General features: G+C 40.6%; 2 protein-coding genes across 4 annotated transcripts; both read left to right on the forward strand.

Moving 5' to 3' along the window:
- The first annotated feature begins 726 nt into the window (after positions 1-726).
- Positions 727-6,230, forward strand: cyp3a65 (cytochrome P450, family 3, subfamily A, polypeptide 65). The gene is made up of 13 exons (XM_020618492.1): positions 727-949; positions 3,067-3,160; positions 3,266-3,318; positions 3,426-3,525; positions 3,618-3,731; positions 3,839-3,927; positions 4,037-4,185; positions 4,280-4,407; positions 4,533-4,611; positions 5,034-5,194; positions 5,302-5,528; positions 5,623-5,785; positions 5,902-6,230. The coding sequence occupies exons 1-13, from the start codon at positions 879-881 to the stop codon at positions 6,001-6,003; spliced, it is 1,530 nt and encodes a 509-aa protein (XP_020474148.1). The 5' UTR covers positions 727-878; the 3' UTR covers positions 6,004-6,230.
- A 149-nt stretch (positions 6,231-6,379) lies between these two features.
- cttnbp2nlb (CTTNBP2 N-terminal like b) lies at positions 6,380-20,287 on the forward strand. Of its 3 annotated transcripts, XM_020615267.1 has the most exons (7): positions 6,380-7,191; positions 7,293-7,348; positions 8,234-8,337; positions 10,046-10,153; positions 16,754-16,999; positions 17,524-17,631; positions 18,761-20,287. In XM_020615267.1, the coding sequence occupies exons 3-7, from the start codon at positions 8,332-8,334 to the stop codon at positions 20,048-20,050; spliced, it is 1,758 nt and encodes a 585-aa protein (XP_020470923.1). In that variant the 5' UTR covers positions 6,380-7,191; positions 7,293-7,348; positions 8,234-8,331; the 3' UTR covers positions 20,051-20,287. The 3 variants fall into 3 exon arrangements, with proteins under 3 accessions (XP_020470923.1, XP_020470938.1, XP_020470932.1); XM_020615282.1 differs by lacking the exon at positions 8,234-8,337 and having other exon boundaries at positions 6,380-7,348; XM_020615276.1 differs by lacking the exons at positions 6,380-7,191; positions 7,293-7,348; positions 8,234-8,337 and adding an exon at positions 8,379-8,609.
- The last annotated feature ends 239 nt before the right edge of the window (positions 20,288-20,526 follow it).

The following is a 20,526-nucleotide window of genomic DNA, read 5'->3' on the forward strand; positions in this document are numbered from 1 at the left end:
GACAGCTTTTTTCTATCAAGTCATTTGATATGTGGAGTTGTCTTTTTGTGACCTCTTGGAGTTTTCCTTTTGTTTTATTTACTCGTTTCTGTAATACAGGAGGGAAATCCTATCGCTGTGGCAAGGAAGACGGATTGACAAGCCCAAGAGTAAGGGGACACACTGGCAGGTGTAAACATGTAAACACAGAAGGTGATGAACAGAACATTTATAACAGGTGTACTTGTGGAACCTGTGTGCCTGGTTTCAGTGGCATGCTGTTTGTTGTGATGAAGAACGGGAAAGCAGAGTTTATGGATCTTGTACAACCAACCGTTTGTTCAGACAACCTGCCAGGGAAATGTCTTCCAGCTGGTACAGAAGCTTTATGCCACATTCCTGGCCAAAACCTTGCCAGCTGTGGTCACCAGAGGTGCAGTGTTATTTAATGAAGGACAGGAGCACACCTATACACAAGCACTGATAAGCGCCATATAAACACTTTTCCAACTGTAATTGACCACACTAGACCGACTTTATTCTCTGGTGTAGCAAATAACTAAATTCAATAGTATCCATTTGTCACAGGGTGAATGTTACAGCCATATATGATCATATTACTTGACCAATAAAAGAGGTGATTATTTTATGCAACTCCTGTGTGTTCCAACTAGGTCGGACCGCCCCTGAACTAAGCATCAACAAGTATCCTATTAGGAGGAAGTGATCCAGTGTATGTGAGAGCCTTTATCAGTGTCGGACTTAAAGGACTATTTCCTGGTGTCAGTACGTACAAGTGTAAACTCGATTCGTATAGAACCTGCTATATACAGATTCGCTCCGTTTGGAACAGCACTAGCTATAGTGCACAGTCGCGATCCTTGTACCCAGAAGATAAAATGGGCTTTTTTACGGACTTTTCTATCGCGACCTGGACTTTAGTAGCAATCGTCATTACTGCCATTGCAATGTAAGTGCACGGTCTTTTATCTAATTTAGAGCCATTACCAACTGTAGACAAATAACCTAATTGGTTTGGCTGTTTAGGTGGAGACGGTGTCTGAGTATTTTTAATGTAGTTTTTGTCTGAAAGTTGCCGTGCTGTGTGAACGGATCTGATACAGAGCAGAAGAGCTGTAAAATGATTATGTATATTATATTGTTGATTATTCTTATCTTTATTATGGGTAAACGTTACATCCCAAATTCTTGGGAGCAGGCAGCAGTAACGTAGGGTCACGGATTAGGTTCAGGTGAGGGGCAACACATGTAACTACGGGGAAACAGTACTCGCCTACTCTATATGTAAATCCTTTTACTTCAGATTTATTCCAAAGTAAAGCCCCCCATCACGATAGAAATCACGCCATTAAACCCCCCAAATTAATACGTTTGTGTAAATAGGAAAACAAATCTTCCTCTAAAAGGATTCACGTGTACAATTGGTTTTGCTTTGTGAAGTTGGACAAGTTTCTATATGATGCAATGACACCACCCTGAAGTTGCTTCATTACACATGAGGCATATGATTTAACTACAACAAAGTGACTGTACTAGACAATGACAGAAACGGCGCGCGCGATACGGCCGAAAAGTGTTAGGTGAACTCAATTAAATAACCAGACGAGGAAGTGTAAAACAAAACCGTCTCTTTATTAAGAGAACTAACGTTGAACAACAACAACAACAAAACATACAAGACACGGTGAAAAACACAAAACTCACATGTCCTTATTAGCAGTCAGAGGTCAGAGCCAGCAAACACATACAACAGAGGTGATCCAAAATACGTTGTCCAAAGAGAAGTCCGTTAAGCCGATACACCTAGAAGCAGTCCGAATTTTGAGGGCAAGGCAGAACAGAATAATCCAAGGAAGCAGTCCGGGTCAGAAACACAAATACCAAAGCCGAAAATAGTGCTGGAAAGTCAGAGCTGGGGTCTAGAACAATCTGACAGCGTCCTTGTGGGAGGACACTGCCTAAATAGTGGTGTAAACAGGTGCAAACAATAACGAAGCAGGTGAAACTAATGTGAGTGAAAATGTCTAAAGGTGACGGAAGGTTTTGGTACAAAAATTCACATCATCCACAGAGACTTCTCAGACCACTTCCATTAAATACATTAGGGGTGAACCAACCAACATGTCATACAAAATAGGAGGTTATCCTGCAAAACTGGTTTGAGAAGGTGCAAGTAACAACAGTTGCTTTCTGTATATGTGGTAACACTGCTCACCTTTAGCAGCCATCTCTCAAGCCCACATGGGGTCAGTATTTATGGGGGCTGCATGCAAAGCCTCATTGCATTCAGTATTAGGTACCATTTAAGGGAATTAAATGTACTTGTACTTGTACAGCTTGACTCATGCCAGTTAATGTAGACATTCACTGAGGAAGAATATGTCATTAAATGGTCATTTAGCTACAATACAAGGCAGTTTTATTATTACCTCCTTGTATTTTTATTTTACTGGTGTTTTTTGTTGGGTTTTTTTTTTTTTGGTTGGTTGGTTTATCCACAGCATAACTCAAAAGGTTACACTGTTTAACTTTGTCGTCTCCCTTTAGCAAGTTTTCTGTCAGCCTTATAAATCTGACCAATATGGATCAGCAGATCAAACTTTGGTGTGTGGTAGAGCTTGCGTGGATGTTATTGTGCAGTTTTAGGCATTACTGTATATATGGAGCTAGAAGCAAAAATATTGAAATTGGACCTATCTCACAATGGTGAAGTATCATTAAAAACATTCTGGATGGTTTGCATCATCACCAAAATCTAATGAGATGTTCCAAATAATGTCATGCAAATCCATTCCTAACTTTCTGAGTTATGCTGTGGACAAACCAACCAACAAACAAAGAAAGTTTGATAACATGTATAAGTGTAGTCTTTATAAAACAATTTAAATTGTTGTGTTTGTTGTGGTAAAAAAAAATAGGCAATATAAAAGAAAATCTCTATAAAAGCAAAGCATGAAATAAAGAAAGTCTTTGGGAATTAAACAAAAGAAAACGGGGTAGATAAAATTAGTTTTGTAATAGCAGGTGTTCTTGGTCTCAGTGTTCTAATCCTGTTTTAATCTTCAGATATGGGTATGCTCCATATGGCTTTTTCAAGAAAATAGGCATCCCTGGACCCAGACCTTTGCCCTTCATTGGAACGTTTTTGGAGTACAGACAGGTGATACATATTTTCCAGATTGGTCCACTGATCTAAGTGGACACTATGCTGATAATGGTTTTGGCTGTTTCGATGCATTTAACACTCTGTTGTTTGATTCCACAGGGCATCAACAATTTTGATACAAAATGCTATCAGAAATATGGGAAGGTGTGGGGGTAAGCGTATTATATTAATAAAGAAAGAATATAGCATGCAGTACATGTCTCATGCAATGTTCCAAACTGTAACTAAGTCACTGCAATATCTGCTATTGCCTTTCAAGGTTGTACGATGGCAGGATGCCATTATTGGCTGTAATGGACACAGCAATGATCAGAGCGATCTTGGTTAAGGAGTGTTATTCTGTCTTCACCAACAGACGAGTAAAAAAAAAAGATTGTGTAGTTAATATTTTAATACTAGTCCAACACAATGTAATGAGGGCATTTTCTGTGAGTATATGTGTGTGCTTTAGGATACAGGCCTAAATGGACCTTTATATGATGCCATATCAGTAGTAAAAGATGAGGAGTGGAAGAGGATTCGCAGCATACTCTCTCCATCATTCACCAGCGGACGACTGAAAGAGGTTGAAATGCACTCTATCAGATTTCCACAGGATCCACACTAAAACTGGTTTATAAATGTATGTGAAGATTTCGTGTTTCATTGTATTCTTTATTTACTTTTGGGCAGATGTACATGATAATGTTGCAGCACTCAAGTAATCTAATCAAGAATCTTTACAAGAAAGTAGAGGCAGATGAAGTCATTGAGGTTAAAGAGTGAGTAATGTTGGAGTTGGACACAGAACCTTTCATCAGTATTATTCAGTCAGAGTTAATGTAAATATTATTATAGTCATTTGGAACTGCATGTTTGCCTTTCTTGCAGAGTATTCGGACCTTACAGTATGGATGTTGTGACCAGCACTGCCTTCAGTGTGGACATTGATTCCATCAATAAACCCTCTGATCCTTTTGTAACAAACATTAAAAAGTTGGTCAAGTTCAGCTTCTTTAATCCCTTACTTGTGCTCATTGGTACAGTATGCCAAACTTTATTTTTTATCCAGAATTTCTGTGTTGTCCTCTTGACCTGAATTAATGATATGTTTTCAATTCTCTTTGATTTTAGTTCTGTTTCCATTCCTCAAGCCAGTTCTTAAGAAGATGGAAGTGTCATTCTTCCCCGCTGATGTGTTGAATTTCTTTTACAATTTTCTAGAGAAGATCAAATCCAACCGGAATAAGAATGAACACAAAGTAAATTAGTGTAGCTGCAATGAATTTGATGTTGTTTGTCGGCCAGTTTTTTTGATATACTGTATATATAGATATTTTTGTTCATAACATTTTCCTTAGACATTTATTTGTTTTTTGTCTGGCAGAACCGAGTAGACTTCATGCAGCTAATGGTGGACTGTCAGATTTCGGAAAAAAACAAAAATGATCCGAGCTCCCAAAAAGGTAGAGAATGTAACTAGACAAAGAAATTAAAGTTCACACATTTTCCTGTAGTTGTTGCTGAAGGAAAATATTTACTATCTAGTCCTCCTGTCTTTTTCATAATTGTGTAGTCAAAGATATCAAAGGCTACTATCTCATTTTAAGAAAAAGTCATTGCTTTTTCATTTGACTTACTTTTTGTACTCACTGACAAGTTTAAAGGTTTAAAGGCAACTAGGAAGTAAACCTTTAAGTCACCTATATTGTCTTGTGAATGTCTTCAGTGGGGCATCTTTTCTGGTCAGAACAGCAGTTAACTTGTTGACTTTCTTCAACTGAGAAAGAACTGGGTTCATAAGTCAGGCACTGAGTAGACCCTTTCCAGCCCTGAACTGTTATCATTATAATAATTTTAGTTTAGTCATGATGTATTTATGTTGCAGGGCTGACTGATCATGAGATCCTTTCTCAGGCACTGATATTCATATTTGCTGGCTATGAAACCAGTAGCAGCTCACTCGGTTTTTTGGCTTACAACCTGGCAACCCACCCCGACATCCAAAAGACCTTGCAAGAGGAGATTGATGAAGCCTTCCCTGAAAAGGTTATTTTATTATTGTTATTTTTTAAATACTGCAGCACATTTTGTTTTCTCAGCACATGCGCCTGTGCTGTGCTACCAGCTGATAAGTGTACTTCACTGCCCTCCAGAGCCAACCAACCTATGAAGCCCTGATGCAGATGGAATACCTGGACATGGTAGTGAACGAGTCAGCGAGGCTGTACCCAATCGGTAGTCGATTAGAGAGAGTGGCAAAGTCTTCTGTTGAAGTGAATGGTGTCACCATCCCTAAGGGAACTACTGTCATCATACCAGTTTACACTCTCCACCATGACCCTGCTTTGTGGTCTGAGCCTGAGGCCTTCAAACCTGAAAGGTAATTTATTGGATTAATGGAAGGTTAAGGTGAGATTTTACCCAAAGTTAGCAGTTTGTCTGAAACACATATTGATATGTATCTTTTTTTTCAGGTTCAGTAAAGAGAATAAAGACAACATAGATCCTTATTCATTCCTACCCTTTGGAGCAGGGCCAAGGAACTGTATTGGCATGCGATTTGCACTTTTGATGATAAAGTTGGCCATAGTGGAGGTCCTTCAGAACTTCAGCTTTGTCACATGCAAGGAGACAGATGTGAGAAGACATTTTCAGTATTTACAGTATTAAAATAGTGACAGGTTTTAAGCATGATTGGGTGAAAGTGGATCTGAACTTTGGTAGAGGCTCATTTGTGACACTTTTCCCCCTAGATTCCAATGGTGCTGGGAAATGAGGGATTTACTGCACCCAAGAAACCCATCAAGCTGAAGCTAGAGCTCAGAGCAACTGCAACCAGTTCTCCCCCCAGCTAGTGATTTTCTGTAACCTGCCGGTTCTCACTTTATCCTGCATCAATATCAGATCAGCTTAGAATTTTATGCTTCTCAGAATCAGAATCAGCTTTATTGGGCAGGTGTGATGGACACACGAGGAATTTGACCCTGGTACATCGGCTTTCAATGTGCAAATAGTAAACCAGCATAAGGCTGTGTAATATAACAAAATAGCAGCATTAACATCAACAAACAGTGCAAACAATGCAGAAAAAGCAGTCTAAACAGACAGTAAACAATGCAGACAACAAAGGAATGTTCATTGAAATGAGATAAATAGGGATAAAACAGAGTACTTAAGAACTAGAGACCTGTACAAGTCTCTGTAATCTGTAATCTGTACAAGGTATATTTACAGGTATTGCACTGAGGGTTATTGTCCAATCATACTGTCGTGGGTTAAGTGTTCATCAATATAGACAAAATATAGATTGTCTATGTTAAAGTACACACAGAAACCACTTTTATACTGAATTATATATTGTTCAGAACAAGCATAACATTTCAAACCAGCATAACGGTTTGCTTCAAGTCCAACCTTGCATACTTTCAATAAGCAGCTTTTTCTATGCATTATATATTTTCAATAACAAAACATTAAAGCTCAGGAAACTATAATACTCTGATGAATGATGATCTCATTCTCCTCCCCTGGTGTTCTGACATTGTACAGTATGTTTGCTTTATCCTCATACACCACATTCCACTCATTACAGACATTACTGATATGTTCCAAATTAGATGTCCTTTGTGACTTTGTATTTACTTTATCTCATAAAAATGCTCACATTTAATTTGTTCAGTGTGCTCTCCCCCTGCTTTACCCCATGTTTGACAATCATTTAGCTGTAATTTAGTAACATGTCATATTAGGCAAATTATATTGTTTAGTTTGGTGATTTTCTGCTGCTTTTTACTTCTACTCCACTGCAATGCAAAGAGGAATTTTGCACTTTGAAAACTGGACAACTGTTGCTTTGAAAAGTAAAGTCTATAATTATAACATTTAATTCTGCCTCATTAATAATTAGAGGGTTTTTTGTAATATGTGATTTTTTTGTCTAGAAGGTGATTGATACATCTGTGACATTTAGACACAAAGCCAGTGAAACAAGCCAACACAAGCATGCTCTGGCATGATCAGACATGCTATGTGACTGGAGTGGGGTGAGGGTGTGTGTGTGTACAGATTGCACATAAAGGTTGTTGAGTTAATAAGTGATAACTGTAACACTGATATTTGTTATGTGCTTTATATCTTTATGCAGAAACTGTGAATTTGAGACTATCATCATGAGAGTGTTAACTGTCAGCAGTCAGACAGGTGAGCAGGGCAGAGTTGTAATATGAGAACACTGTTTTGGATGCTTTGGTTTTTCCGCTACAACTACTGTGCAGAATTTGGAGCAGATCCTTTATTAAAACCATCTTGCTCATCAGGTTTCCATTCCTACCTTTCAGTCCGGACGTGGTAATCACAGAAACAAAAGGAGGAGAGGCAAAGATTAAACTATTAAACTAACTTTCCTTCTGAATCACTGACCTACTTTTACTTGTTAGGACTGTTTCACTGAGAGCCCCACCATGATCTCGCTAAATGCCCAAACTGAAAACGCTGAAATATATAGTAGCTTGACAGTGTGTGTGCTCACGTCTAATGAAGGCAGATTGGAGAGTGTGTGTGATGCAGTTATTTGACCATTAGTAGGCGCTGAAACACCATGTGAAACGATGCAAGGCCTCTCTAAAAAGAGGCGTCAGTTTTATGGGAACAGTGGGAAATAACCAGTTTTACGAGTTGTGGCAAGTTTCCGGATCGTTTGTGCAGAAGCTCAATGTGGGCTACATTCTTTTGTGTTTTTAACCATTATATGTTTATTTATTTACTTTTATGTTCATTTAATTTTTAGCTAAATTCAGAGTTAGGGTGCTCTCATACTCTTAAAACTGAGAAACTAACCATGACAACTAGTCAATATATAGTTACTGTGCGCTTAAATCAAATCCACAAACACTTAGGAAATGAGCGCAGAATCTCAACAGTGGACCGAAATTAATACTGGACGTCCGAGACAAAGAGATTCGAGAACGCCTTTATTCCCGCCCCCTGCCGACAAACCCGCCGGCCATTGGTTAGAATGTTGCACTACGCCCTTCTGATTGGCTGGCGGCCTGGTCATTGAACGTCTGTTGTTCCAACTCTCCTCAGAGCAGGAGCGCCCGTGACAGTGGAGTGCTTTGATTCATGCTGTTGTGGAACCTCCTCTTTGGAATTACGGAATAGTTAATGCGGCCGGAACAGAGCGCATGAAGGTATGTTTACAAGAAGGTTGTGGAAATGTTTGCCAGAATTTCCGTCTCCGACTTGCTGAGGCTTTTTAATAAGAAAGCAGCACGCATAAAGCCACAGTCTCTCACCCAGTCTTATATTTGCTCGCACCGTATGCGGCTTTTCTATTTCTGTTTAAGGGGAACTTTCCTGCCTCAGACTAGGTTGGACTTTATGCTAAATCATAATGTCAAAAATAATTTTTACATAAACAGAAGATAGGAACATCAATCACTGCGATTCGGGGCTTTCAATGGTGAGTTCATATTCAGGTTAATTTGTGCGAGTACTCAGTAATATTGATGACTTATTGACTTTACCATTATTACTACATGCGATCTATATAAATAGCAGTCCATGTGATGATTTTAGGATGTTTGCGACACTTGGCAGTCGAACTAAAATTTGCCAACTCGAAAAATGACAGTCCCTTCAGGCAGACAAAGGCCCCACGGCAGGTGGATCCTCTGCTGTTCCTGAGCAACCACCGCCATCATTTATTGCGTTGAACACACTGGGCGGTGTGTTCTGCATATAGAGAACACCAACAGAGACCTAATGCTTGGATTAGGATCGTTGCTTTCAGTTGTAATAGGGATGAGTGACACATTAAAGGAAAAATTTACAATAGCAGATGCTTCTGTACCAGGCATGAAGAGTCAGTGAATGGTTTCAGTATGAAACAGATCAGAATCATAACCTACAGCCTTCTCAGTCAGCAGGTTTCATGTCTAAATGGCTGAAGATGATTAGAGACTCACATGAGAGAACTCTCCATCCTCATCATCATCACCAAAACACCAAATGAAGGAATGTCTTCCAGTAGAGCCTCAGAGATTTCTAGACTCTATGCCATGGAACACTGAAGCTGTTCTGGCAGCTCCCAGTGGATCTTACTCAGACTACCCTGTTTTGACAAACATCTGTCTTTATACAGCAGGTTTATCAAGCATGTACTGGTTCTACAAACTCTTAAGGCACAACGTTTTTTTTTTATTTGATGTCATGTGTGACAGAGAGACATGCTGACCATTATAGCCTTTGTTATAGCAAACCACACGGTAATAAGGCACTGACAATAACCTAAAAGCAACCTCACCCATACTTTAAAAGATGAGGTCAACTGTTTGTCTTTTTCTTAATTTTAAGGATGATGTCAGCTACAGTATGTGAGGTGTGTAACAGTATGTTTGTCCACTATGACTAGACTGGATCTAGCTGATGAATCACAGGATGTGGTGGGTAGAGTGCAGGAGAGAGTGAGAGTTTGTGTGTGTGTGTGTGTGTAGTTTTGAGATAACAGTCTTGAGATTCAGATCACACTGAACCTTCATTTGGGGCTGAATTGAGCAGACAGCTATCCTCGGGCCCTCAGCAACTTTATCTGCAGATATGCTAATGACTTCTTGTTTATAACACCGGGCACAACCCAGTGAGGCCACAGCTGGGACCCCAAGTCCCATCCTATACGGGCACTGTGCCACTCAGACAAGCTGCCACTACTCTAAAAATCCACATGTAATACCTAGAAACATATATATATATTTGTCTTGGTAAATGATATTGGAATTTCATTAGCTTTATTTACTATACTTTTATATAACAAAAGCTTGTCTAAGACAGGCATGGCATCATATTTGAATCTATCTTTCATTTTTTCTAATTTCCCCTTTTTTCTCTGTCACCCTTCAGGAGGAGAAGATGAATGTGGAGGCTCTAAGCAGAGCAGAGCTGCTTACTCTCCTTAGCATCTTGGAGGGAGAGCTGGAGGCCCAGGATGTGGTCATACATGCCCTCAGGGTGAGTTGGTCACTGCAGTGAATACACAAATTCCCCCGCTGACTCTGTCATACACATTGCAGGACACCATGTACATTATGTACTGTAAGTAACTATAACTGAAAATAACATAGCCATCATTGAAAACTGTTGGATTGTTAACGCATTTTTGGTCATGTCTTTACTGAGGACATCCTTAGACACTAAAATGAAACTATTTTAGTATTCTACCCCCAAAAAGAATGTTATCTAGCTGGTATGGGATGACCAAACAGGAAACAGAGCTAACTAAAACAATGGCACAGGAGCCATTTTGGTGTCCAGGGCTTTTAATTTCAGAGCACTAACATTATCACTGCTCAGACTGGCTCAAATTTGTTTCTCATTCTTACTTCTGACAATGTTCAGATCTGATTTGTCCAGTTGTTTGGCTCTGGCAAATCAATTGTATCTAACTGTGTTAATATGTGGACCCAGAGGACCTGGACACCCTATCTTTTAGATATATTGTCCACTTGGACATCTTGAATGCCCATTGTGAACAGACATTATTCAACTACAATCTCATCACATTTCAGATGTCTGACACAATGTTCAGTTAATGTTCTGTATTGTGCAGCTCAATCACCTATTTTCAGAGACAGCCTCACTTTCTACAGCTACAATGCTTTGCTGTGTTTGCGTCTAGTCTGATTGACTCTATTCATGCCCCTGGCTGGTTTTCCAACACATGACTATAGACTACAGCTATGCTCGGATGAAGCTGTTTAGACCTTGAATTCTTGACTCACAGTCTGAAATAGTGATTGCAATGGTGATAAGGACAAGTAGCAAACATGGCTGTCTTGTTCGAATAAATAGGCCTTGATAGTGAAGTTTATCTAACAAGTAAGTGAGGCTGTAATTGTGAGAAAATCATCATCAGGGCCTGAGGGCAAGCTGTTCAAAACACACCAGGTCAGATGCATCTTAAATGGCAGTCGTCCATGTTGGACGCATGCAGAGTTCAGCACACACTTAGAGTCATTCCCTCAGGACAAATGTACAGTCGCCATGTTGTCTACTTTCTCTTTCAGTATCTGTAGCTTTATTACTGTTTCCCTCCCTCTACCTCTTTGCCTCCTTCTCTCTTCCCCACACAGAGCCACAGGTTCTTTCATGTTTGAACATGACCCATGTCCCATCTGCCCACTCACTCACACACCCTCTCTCGTGGTCTCTTGTGAGCCAGTTAGTGGCTGCAGTGTTTATTGTGAAGAGGATGTACAGAGCAGTAGGCTCAAATCACTGGCTTGTCTTGTTCCTGCTAGGGCCCTGTACGCCATGTTTACTGAACTGTCTGTGTTAGAGCAGATTGTGTGTAGACATGAGGCTGCAGACAGTAGTGTCAGGGTTTGACAGCAGGCTAACGTGTACAGCATTGAACTCTGTCTTTGTGTATCAATTTGGCACCTAGGAAATCAGTTTGTAGTAATCATCACTAAGGGGCAAAGTATTTTTATTTGAGCGAACACTCCCAAGAACAGAAACAGGTCCTGTAATTGAACAGGAGTGGCTTATCTTTTGTGTTGATGATCTGTACAGCAACTAATGCTATCAGGCATAAATGGTATAAATTCAGAATAGACTAAATTCCTGGAAGGATTATCAGTAGTCTGTCCATCTTGTTTGTTCTCTGCCTGTTTATGAGACAAAAAAATAAAGAAGTGAACAAAATGGAAAAAACAAACTTGTCACACTGAACGCTGAACCAAACTCTGTGACATTGAAATATGCCTCAGGTGTATGTTCTTGAGTAACTGTGGCTGTGAAATCAATATTGCCGTTTAACATGGGATTTAGCAGTTTGTGTTTGCCCAGGCTGTATCTGGTTTGTGTGGTTAAAATGTTGCCATTGTGCACAACAAGACCTGTTTCGTTTTTCATATGATGTCATATCCTGTAATCCTAAAATGCTTGGTCTGTTTATGCTGATGTATTTTCCCTGCCCCATAAACAGTAGGGCTTGGTTAGAGTGCCTTGTTGAGATTAAGGCTCCATATGCTGTTACTCTGTAAGAATGGCTGCCCAAGGTTTGGACACGGTGTCAAGATTGGCAGGAGAAAATACAGTAGTTAATACCATAACCTACAGTACACATAAGATACTCTGAAAAGCAAGGTAACATAATAACTAATTTAACACTGTAATGTGCACTGGTTTGTGATACCAGTCAGGTTCTCCCATATCAACAGTCTGAGCCTGAGGCCTGAGAAGGTTAACTGAGTTCACTGATCTGAAAATGCTCAGACGACATCAAATACCTGATACCTTCTTTGTTTTATTGTTAAAGATATGTGCACGGAAAACCTACACGCAGCACATTACACACACACTTAGGTGTCCATGTGAGGGACATACAGTAGACTTGGTAATGTTTTCTTTAGTTTACCTTTTTGTGGGAGCTTTTCTTAAAACTAGACCCAGTTAGAAAATAAAGGTTCATATCTGCAATGGTGATGAACTCCACCCATCACTGCTGTTTGCACTGAACAGGAAATTATTTGCCTGCTATAAATAAAATAATGATATAGGAGGTCAAGCCCAAATGAGATAACAGCCAGGTTGAGATCATTTAAAAATCATTGCTTTCTCAGTGAACTTGCACTTCTGTTTGCATCCGTGAATTTCCCCTTCAGTTTAATTTTTGATCCATTTTCAGGAAATACCACAGAATTTCCTTATCCCACCTCATTATTCTGCATGTCATGGTTCTCCAAAGGTATTTCCTAGTATCCAAAGGGTAACAGCACCTGCTTTCATGTTCCATCACTAACTATTGATGAAACAAATTTGAGTCTGCTAAGGCAACATTTTGCAGAAGGTGTCTAATTCCATGGATCTTAAAATAAAGTGAGGTTTTGTATGGTTTCTTCCTAGTTATTTTATTGATGTCTGTGGTTAATGTGTGGGTGAGAGGTATGGAGGGTATGGCTTAAGCCATAAGCAAACACTGTAACTTACACTTCAATAAACATCTCATCTCTCTCTCTTTCTCTCTGTCTTCTTTCTTTTGGAAAAAATGAAAATGGAAATGTGTAATAGGTAAAAGGCCTGAAGAAATCAAAGAATTAAATTAGCTTTAACTTTAGATTTAAATAACTAAAGGAACAAATTTTTGGTGAAATATATGGAGTACAGCAGAGGACCAAGAACAGAACCCTGGGTTACTTCATATTTCACATCAGAAAATACTGAAATAATATAATTATAAGAAAAACATACAATCATTTAATGCTGCATTGAGATTAATTAAGAGAGGTTCAGAGGTGGAATCTGAATCCATAGTAAGCAGAACATTATTTACCACTTTAGTAAGTGCAGTTTCAGTGGAGTGACAGGCCCTGAAGGCAGACTGAAAATGTTTAGAAAGATTACTGTTAAATCAGTAAAGCTGCTGTAGAGACTGGTGGGTAATTATTAATCGGCTCTGGATCAGGTATGAATTCTTAAGTAGAAGTTTAACCACAGTACTTTTAAAGCAAGTTGGGACAGTGTCATTTGGAAGTGATAAATTGTGTAGTGGGTTTAAAAGCCAACATCAGTGCCAAAACTGATTAAACCATAGATGATTTGTGATTCAACATAATGCTCTACTGTTTCTGGAGAAGAAGGTAGATATGAGGAAGTACATTTCTATCTAATCTTGTCTATTATAATGTAGAAGGTAAGGTAAGGTAAGGTAAAGTAAGGTAGGTCTTTATTGATCCCACAATGGGGAAACTCCTGTGTTCCAGCAGCAATAGAGAGCAAGCAACAAAACACCATAAGAACAAACGTCACACACATATCGTGAGAAACAAATTCCAATTACCTAAAACCAGACAAAATACAGTATTTGGTGAGAAACAAATTCCAAGTACCTAAAAGGCAAAATACAGTATTTGAAAAAAAAGGTCTGAAAAAGACCTCATATACCAGTTCACTTGATGATTTACTGTATAAAAGTAAGATGTTGGAGCATCCCAGTGCAATGTCCTTTATCCTCTTCATGGGAATACGCTTGCACTGGGCTTCTTAAGTTTAAGCTCCACGAAAGAGGCTTTTCATATCTGACTGGTCTGTTCTTGTTGTCCTTTTGTCATGTGTGTCTAACTGTTCTTCTAAAGAGTGGACTAATTCACCCGGAATGCATACTTTTGCCATAAGCCTCACTACAAAGCTTCTGGATTTGAGATGTTACCCTGGATACAGCCAGTTATGCTAAGAATTATGCAGCATGGCGCACCCACACATCCACACACCCAAACACAAACATATAGCAACTGCACACACATAGATTCACACACATAACCTTCAGTTCAGCTTCAGCTTTGGGTTTTTTTTTTTAGCAATTATACAGTGTATTGTTCTTCCACTCACAGTGTTTTTAGGAGTCAGAATAAGGGCTAAAATGTACTGTATATTTGTAGCAGGAGATATGGAGCCATTGCCATTCTCAACTCTATTTTTGTCAATACTAGCTGCTGAGATCATTGTTTGACAGCCATTACAGCAACTTAGTAAGGAAATAGGACTCCCTTGGCTTTTTCATTTCACACTTCCAGACTTTTTCCAGGTGAAAAACATCAGGTTGTTTTTCACACCTTGCTACAGCTGCAGAAATGCATTAGAGAAACAAGCTGTGGAAGAAGGCAATGATCAAATAAGCTGCACGGCTGTTTCAGTACCTACAATATTGCACAAGATTGTAGAGGAATTTGTGTGTACTTTCTTCAAATTCACAAACACAGTTACTGATTATGAAACAGTGGACAAACATAAATTAATAGCATATAATATATTCCTTCCTACAGTTTAGCTGTAGAGACATCTGGCATGAATATAGGACAGAAATAAGAGCTTTGCAGCAGAGAGGGTTTGTTTCTTGTGCCCTCTCATAAAGGAAAGCACACTCTGTCATTATGATCAGAATTATCCTGAGAAAACCATGCGAGTCCAGACTCTAGGCTAGGACTGCTACACACTCACACACACACAAAAATCCAATTTCAGCACAGACCTTGATGACCTGTTTATACAGTTATATATCTTAGGAAGCTGCAGTTTTGTTTCCAGCTACTGTAGGTGAAGAACCTGTTCTGCTTCAGTCTAAAGCCCAGCACAAAAACACATATACATACACACAATGGATTACACACATATTCACATAAAAAAGGAAAAATAGACAGACATAACACACTCACATACTCATACCCATTCTCACACATTGAAGCCTTCTCGGGGTAGACATGGAGACAATGCTTGCATGAGACTGCAGGCATTGAAACAGTGTCTTTGTGCAAGTTCTGTAATCTCTTCACTGAGGGTCACATTCTTTGCTCAGCCAGAGAAAAAGCCTCAAATCCAGCCTCCAATGCAGCCTCCTTACTGATGCCCTCAGGGTGTGTTTTAAATGCTAAACTGCTAAATGCAGTCTAAGAGTGTGTGAGAAAATGAGACTGACAGAGTAAGTAAAAAGAGGTGTTTTCTGAGAACTGATGATGAGCCAACAGAGGAATGTGGTGCCATACATGTTCTGGTGTTGGTGGTGGTGGTGGGGGTGTCTGCTGAGGTCTGTGGGTTGGAGACAGAGACAAGTGTCTTAGAGGCATCTGGACTGAAACCTGATGCATGTGCTTAGTGTACATCACCAGGGCTGTCACATGACCCTGTACGTCTCCAGAACTCAAATCTACTAACTGTATGTACAGGAGTAAATGAGACCTCCTGAAGATGTATTAAGATAACCAGGAGTGAGGTCAGCAAGGGCCTCGTTTTTAAACAAGCGTGCTATCACTTTCTCTTAGATTAATTTTGTTTTAATTTAGGTATAATCTAACAATCCATTAGAAACAGCTCTGTGTGTGTGTGTGTGCACGTCTGACTTCACAGACCAGTCCTTCACCCCTGAATCCCTGAGGAGGAGTTAACATCTGCCCCTGCTGGGAGTTGGACAGTCGTGCCTCACCTCTTTGTGTTTGTGTTGAGGGGAAATGCCATCTGCTTGTGCTCACACTGACAATAACATCACTGACAATAACATCAAGCCACTACAGATTTCCTGCACTCTCACACACTTCTGAGTGTGTGTGTGTGTGTGTGTGTGTCAGTGGCGATATGAATCCCTAAAGTTTTTATCTAGAAGTCTTCACTTCTGTATAATTTATCAATGTGTGTATGCTTATGCAGTCTGTTTGTGATGATTTACTTTGGTTTCTCTTCACCCTGGTAGTTGCTTTCATGTAGTCTTAACACATTATTTCCCATCCTACAGTGTAGAAAGTCAGTTCACTGACATACTGTATACTAACACATATACTGTATATGAATGTTTATGCTTACTTATTTTAGGCCACATGCATGGGGACATGCACAGGTCGTGGCTTGATTTAATTTAACACCTGCTGCCTCATTGCCACTAGGTTGCCTGCTGAGCTACAGATATGTACTGTATATGCATGTGTTTATGTGCTTCACCATTTCATAAAAGAGATTTTTCAGCCTCTCTTGGAAAGAGCAATTGCTTTTCAGATTAAGGATCAGCATATTAACATAATCATGGTTTCATGCGTGTGCTGTATGTTTGTTTGTACATATTAGGCTCAGCACAGAGATGCTTTTGTTCAGGAGCGCTACAGTCAGTATGACCTCAGCGATCCATTCCTGGCCTTGCAGCGTGACAGTGAAGTTGTGGAGAACACACTCCCCCAGCCTCACACACAAACGCATGGCCGTGCAGTGGGCCCAAACCCTCTGGCTGTGCTTAAACTGGTCATGGCTCACTGCAAGAGGATGCAGGAGAGGATGATGGGGCAGCTGGCTGCTGCTGAGAGCCGACACAGAAGGGTAAGAGGCATGAACACACACTCTCACACATTTAGTGAGTTCTCCAGTTTTCCCATCTGGATACAAGAATTGAGTGTAGGGACAGTGTTGCAACCAACCAGGTACCAGTGTCACACAAGGGGCTTGCACTTGTACAGTAGACTTATTAGGTGTCTTAATGTGTACATGAATGTCTCCATATGTCAGACACTGTAGACTTGTTTAAGGGGGAGAGAGGCATACAGAAAGCAGCTGCACCCAGGTCTTAGAAAGGTGATAGGGAGCTTTATCACAGCAGATTTATGGACACTCCACCTATAGACTGTTTGTGAGTCAACCTGTGAGAGTTGATTAAACTGAGAAACCCCTGCGCTGAAGAGGAGGTCCTGATATGCAGTCTGATTAGTCAAGTTTCTGTGAGGCAGGAAACTTCTTACAAGAAGACTAAGTCAAAGAAATGTGATTTGCTACTCTGAGAATGATGTCAAGTCTATCTTCATGTCATCTCATATAGTAACTGTTTCTTTTGGCTTTATGTTTGATAGATAATAGCTGATCTGGAAGAGGAGAAACGACGGCATGCCCAGGACTCTGCACAGTCCGACGATTTCACCTTGATGCTGCAAACAGAAAGAAGCAAACTTCTACAACAGGTGTGACTGATGCATATGTGCAGTTGTACATCTTGTTTGTGTCTATGTTTGGTAAAAACAGTAAAGTCATCAAAAAGTGGTTCTCACATGCTGACAGGTGACCACATGTGTTGGGAGAGATTCTTCTGCTTTCCTTTGCCTCCTTTCACTCCTCTGCCTTTCCTCTACTTTGTCTGCACATTGATTCATAATGTGGTGGTGATTTAAAGCCCAGTGACTGAACAGGGAAGTATGAGGACAGCTCCATTGTGTAAGTCAATAGGGTGGGGATGGCTTGGCCTGTTAGATTACAGACACACAGGTACCCGTCTGCACAATCACAGGGCTGTTCCAAGGGAAACAGAGGAGGAAGAGGCCATTGTTTAGTTATGAAGCAGCCATGGGGCTTTATGGCCTCAGGAAGCCTGAAATAATGGATATCAATGTCTAACGCAAGGTCAGCTCATACACACACACTGTGAGCACACAGTCAGCCGTTACACAAACTTCACACAAGGTTCTTATGTAACAAATGGTTCCTGAGTGTCTCCCAATCTTCCTGAGGCTTTCCTGCCATGTTGTTTTTGTACACTAATATAAACTAGATTGTATTTCACCACCTCCCATTTCCCTCTGTGACTCATCAAAGCCTTTGATGCAAATTGAACTTTCCATAAAAATGCCTTGCAAGCAAATATTCTTTAACAAAGAGGAATATGAACAATTCTCCCTCTGTTTCATGTGACGGAAGCGACACACACTGGACTTCATCCCCTTTCCAGATTCTGCATCATTCAAATTTGTTATATGAATGACATTATGAATGTTATCAGCTGGCATATAATAGTTAAATGATAAAGATAAGATATGTATTTTTAGAGTAGGTATAAAATAACACTGACATCCATTAACATTTATAACAAGATATAATTTACTACCAACTCAGATATACTGTACAGTTGTAGTGGGTATAGTACAACATAAAGATCCGGAAGTTTTATTCTAACAACAACTTTTCAGAAACAATTTTCAAAAAAGGGGCATGTTTTTCATCCTGTGTTGGATCTAGTGTAACAGAGCAGTGCTCTTTTGCCTCCCTGTGGTCAGATTTGGAACAACTGCGTTGCTTTTACCACTCTTTCTTTTCTAGTTGGAAGTTGAACGTGCAACGGTGAAGAGGTTAGAGAAGGAGCGAGCAGAGGCAGTGAGCAAGATGGAGGAGTCAGCGTCCCAGCAGCAGCAGCTCTCATCATCTCTGACTCTAGAGCTCCAAAAAGCCAGCAGCCAGGTTCAGGAGGAGGCTCAGAAGGTCTCCCAACTTCGTACCTTGCTCCAAGAAGAAACCAGTTCCCTGGAAAAGCTCCGGGGGCTCCTTGAAAATGAGAAGAGCAAGGCAGCCCATCTAGAGGCCAGATCTGAGAGCCAGCTGGCTGAGTTTGACACAGAAAGAAAGCAGATGAAAGCCAGGATCAGCAAAGAGGAGGGGAGGAGTAGTGAGCTTGAGAAGCAGGTGGAAGAGCTGAGAAAGAGGTTGGCTCAGCCTGAAGGATGTAAAGAAGCAGAAAAGGAGCCTGTGACAGAAGTCAAGGAGTCATTTTCCAAGGACAAAATGGTTTCGACCTCTGCTCAGACTGAGCCAGATGGAAAAGTAAATGTCCCTCCTAAACCAACCTCAGTGTCAAAGGTCAATGGCCAGTACACTCATAAAGACACAGAACTGACAGGGGAAGGGAGAGGAACAGAAAATGGAGGTGTGGTGGAGAATGGGGGAGGAGCACCTTTGCATTCCCCTCTTCACCATCATCCTCACCATCATCCTCCCTCCCCATCCAGCACAGCCTCCTCTTCTCTCTCCTCTTCCCCCATTTCCTCCCCTAGTCCTGTCAAGCGTCTGGGCAGCCCAGGCTTCCATCAGTCATCCTACCAGGCTGGAGTCAACCAGAGATTCCAGGCTGCCAGGCACAAGTTCCAGAGCCAGGCTGAGCTGGAGCAGCAGCAGCATGGAGGCCCTCTGTCCCCCAGGGACCTCTCGCCCACCACCTGCTGCATGCCTACTCCACCAGAGCACAGCCCAGCTAAGCAGCTGGCCCGCAACACTGTCACTCAGGTGCTGTCCCGCTTCACCAGCCAGCACGCTGGAGTCAAGCTGGCACCGATCAGCAGCTCTCCATTTGGTACAGACTACCGCAATAAAGCAGCATCTCCTCCAGGGGCGAGGTCTCCTTCTTCAGGGCCCCTATCTCCAGGCATCCGTTCCCCCCTTACCCCACGCTCAGAGCGGATTCATCATCCTCCAACACCTCCCAAGAAGCCTGGCATGAGTCCAGCTCCAGGCTCCCCAAGTCACTCTGCCTGCCCCAGCCTTTTCCCAGAGCTAACAGGGAACTGTGGGCAGGAGGGAGCCAAGGAACCAGACCTGCTTTTATCTTCTAGCAGCTAATAGCCAGATCATGCAAACTAACTGCTAAGAGTTAGGTCTAAATCAGCACTTAGTGTAATATCATCTCTGCCGGCCCTTGAACCCACTTCAGAGTACCCATAATCAGAAGACACTTCAAAGCTGGCCCGGTTCAAACTGATGAAATTAGGAGTTTGTTGCACCCCTACCTCTATACCCCAACCTGAGAAACAATCGAAAAAGAAATGTTTGAAATAAAATATTGTATATTATGGATTCTTTTATTGGATTTTTATTATGGATTCTTTTATTTGAGTTTATATTTCTTATATTAACTTTCCTGTCTTTATTTCTTTATATCACTTTTGTGAGTAATACATTTTTAGAATGAAAATATTTATCTCTATTACTTACCACTTTAACCCTATAGGATGTTGAGGAACCATATATAAACAGACTAAAGACTTCTTGATTTTAAAAAAAGTAACATCACTGTTTTTATAATGCAGCACTCCTTT

This window comes from Monopterus albus, unplaced genomic scaffold (assembly GCF_001952655.1).
Source record: "Monopterus albus unplaced genomic scaffold, M_albus_1.0 scaffold6.1, whole genome shotgun sequence".
NCBI classification, from domain to species: Eukaryota; Metazoa; Chordata; class Actinopteri; order Synbranchiformes; family Synbranchidae; genus Monopterus; species Monopterus albus.

What these genes read in the sequence shown, in the direction of transcription:
- cyp3a65 (XM_020618492.1), top strand. Translation starts at nt 879, where the DNA reads ATGGGCTTTTTTACGGACTTTTCTATCGCGACCTGGACTTTAGTAGCA. An exon ending in GTCATTACTGCCATTGCAAT is followed by an intron (nt 950 to 3,066) that starts GTAAGTGCACGG and finishes TTTAATCTTCAG; the next exon opens with ATATGGGTATGCTCCATATG. An exon ending in GAAGTCATTGAGGTTAAAGA is followed by an intron (nt 3,928 to 4,036) that starts GTGAGTAATGTT and finishes CCTTTCTTGCAG; the next exon opens with AGTATTCGGACCTTACAGTA.
- cttnbp2nlb (XM_020615267.1), top strand. An exon ending in CTGAGAGCCGACACAGAAGG is followed by an intron (nt 17,000 to 17,523) that starts GTAAGAGGCATG and finishes TATGTTTGATAG; the next exon opens with ATAATAGCTGATCTGGAAGA. An exon ending in GAAGCAAACTTCTACAACAG is followed by an intron (nt 17,632 to 18,760) that starts GTGTGACTGATG and finishes TTTCTTTTCTAG; the next exon opens with TTGGAAGTTGAACGTGCAAC.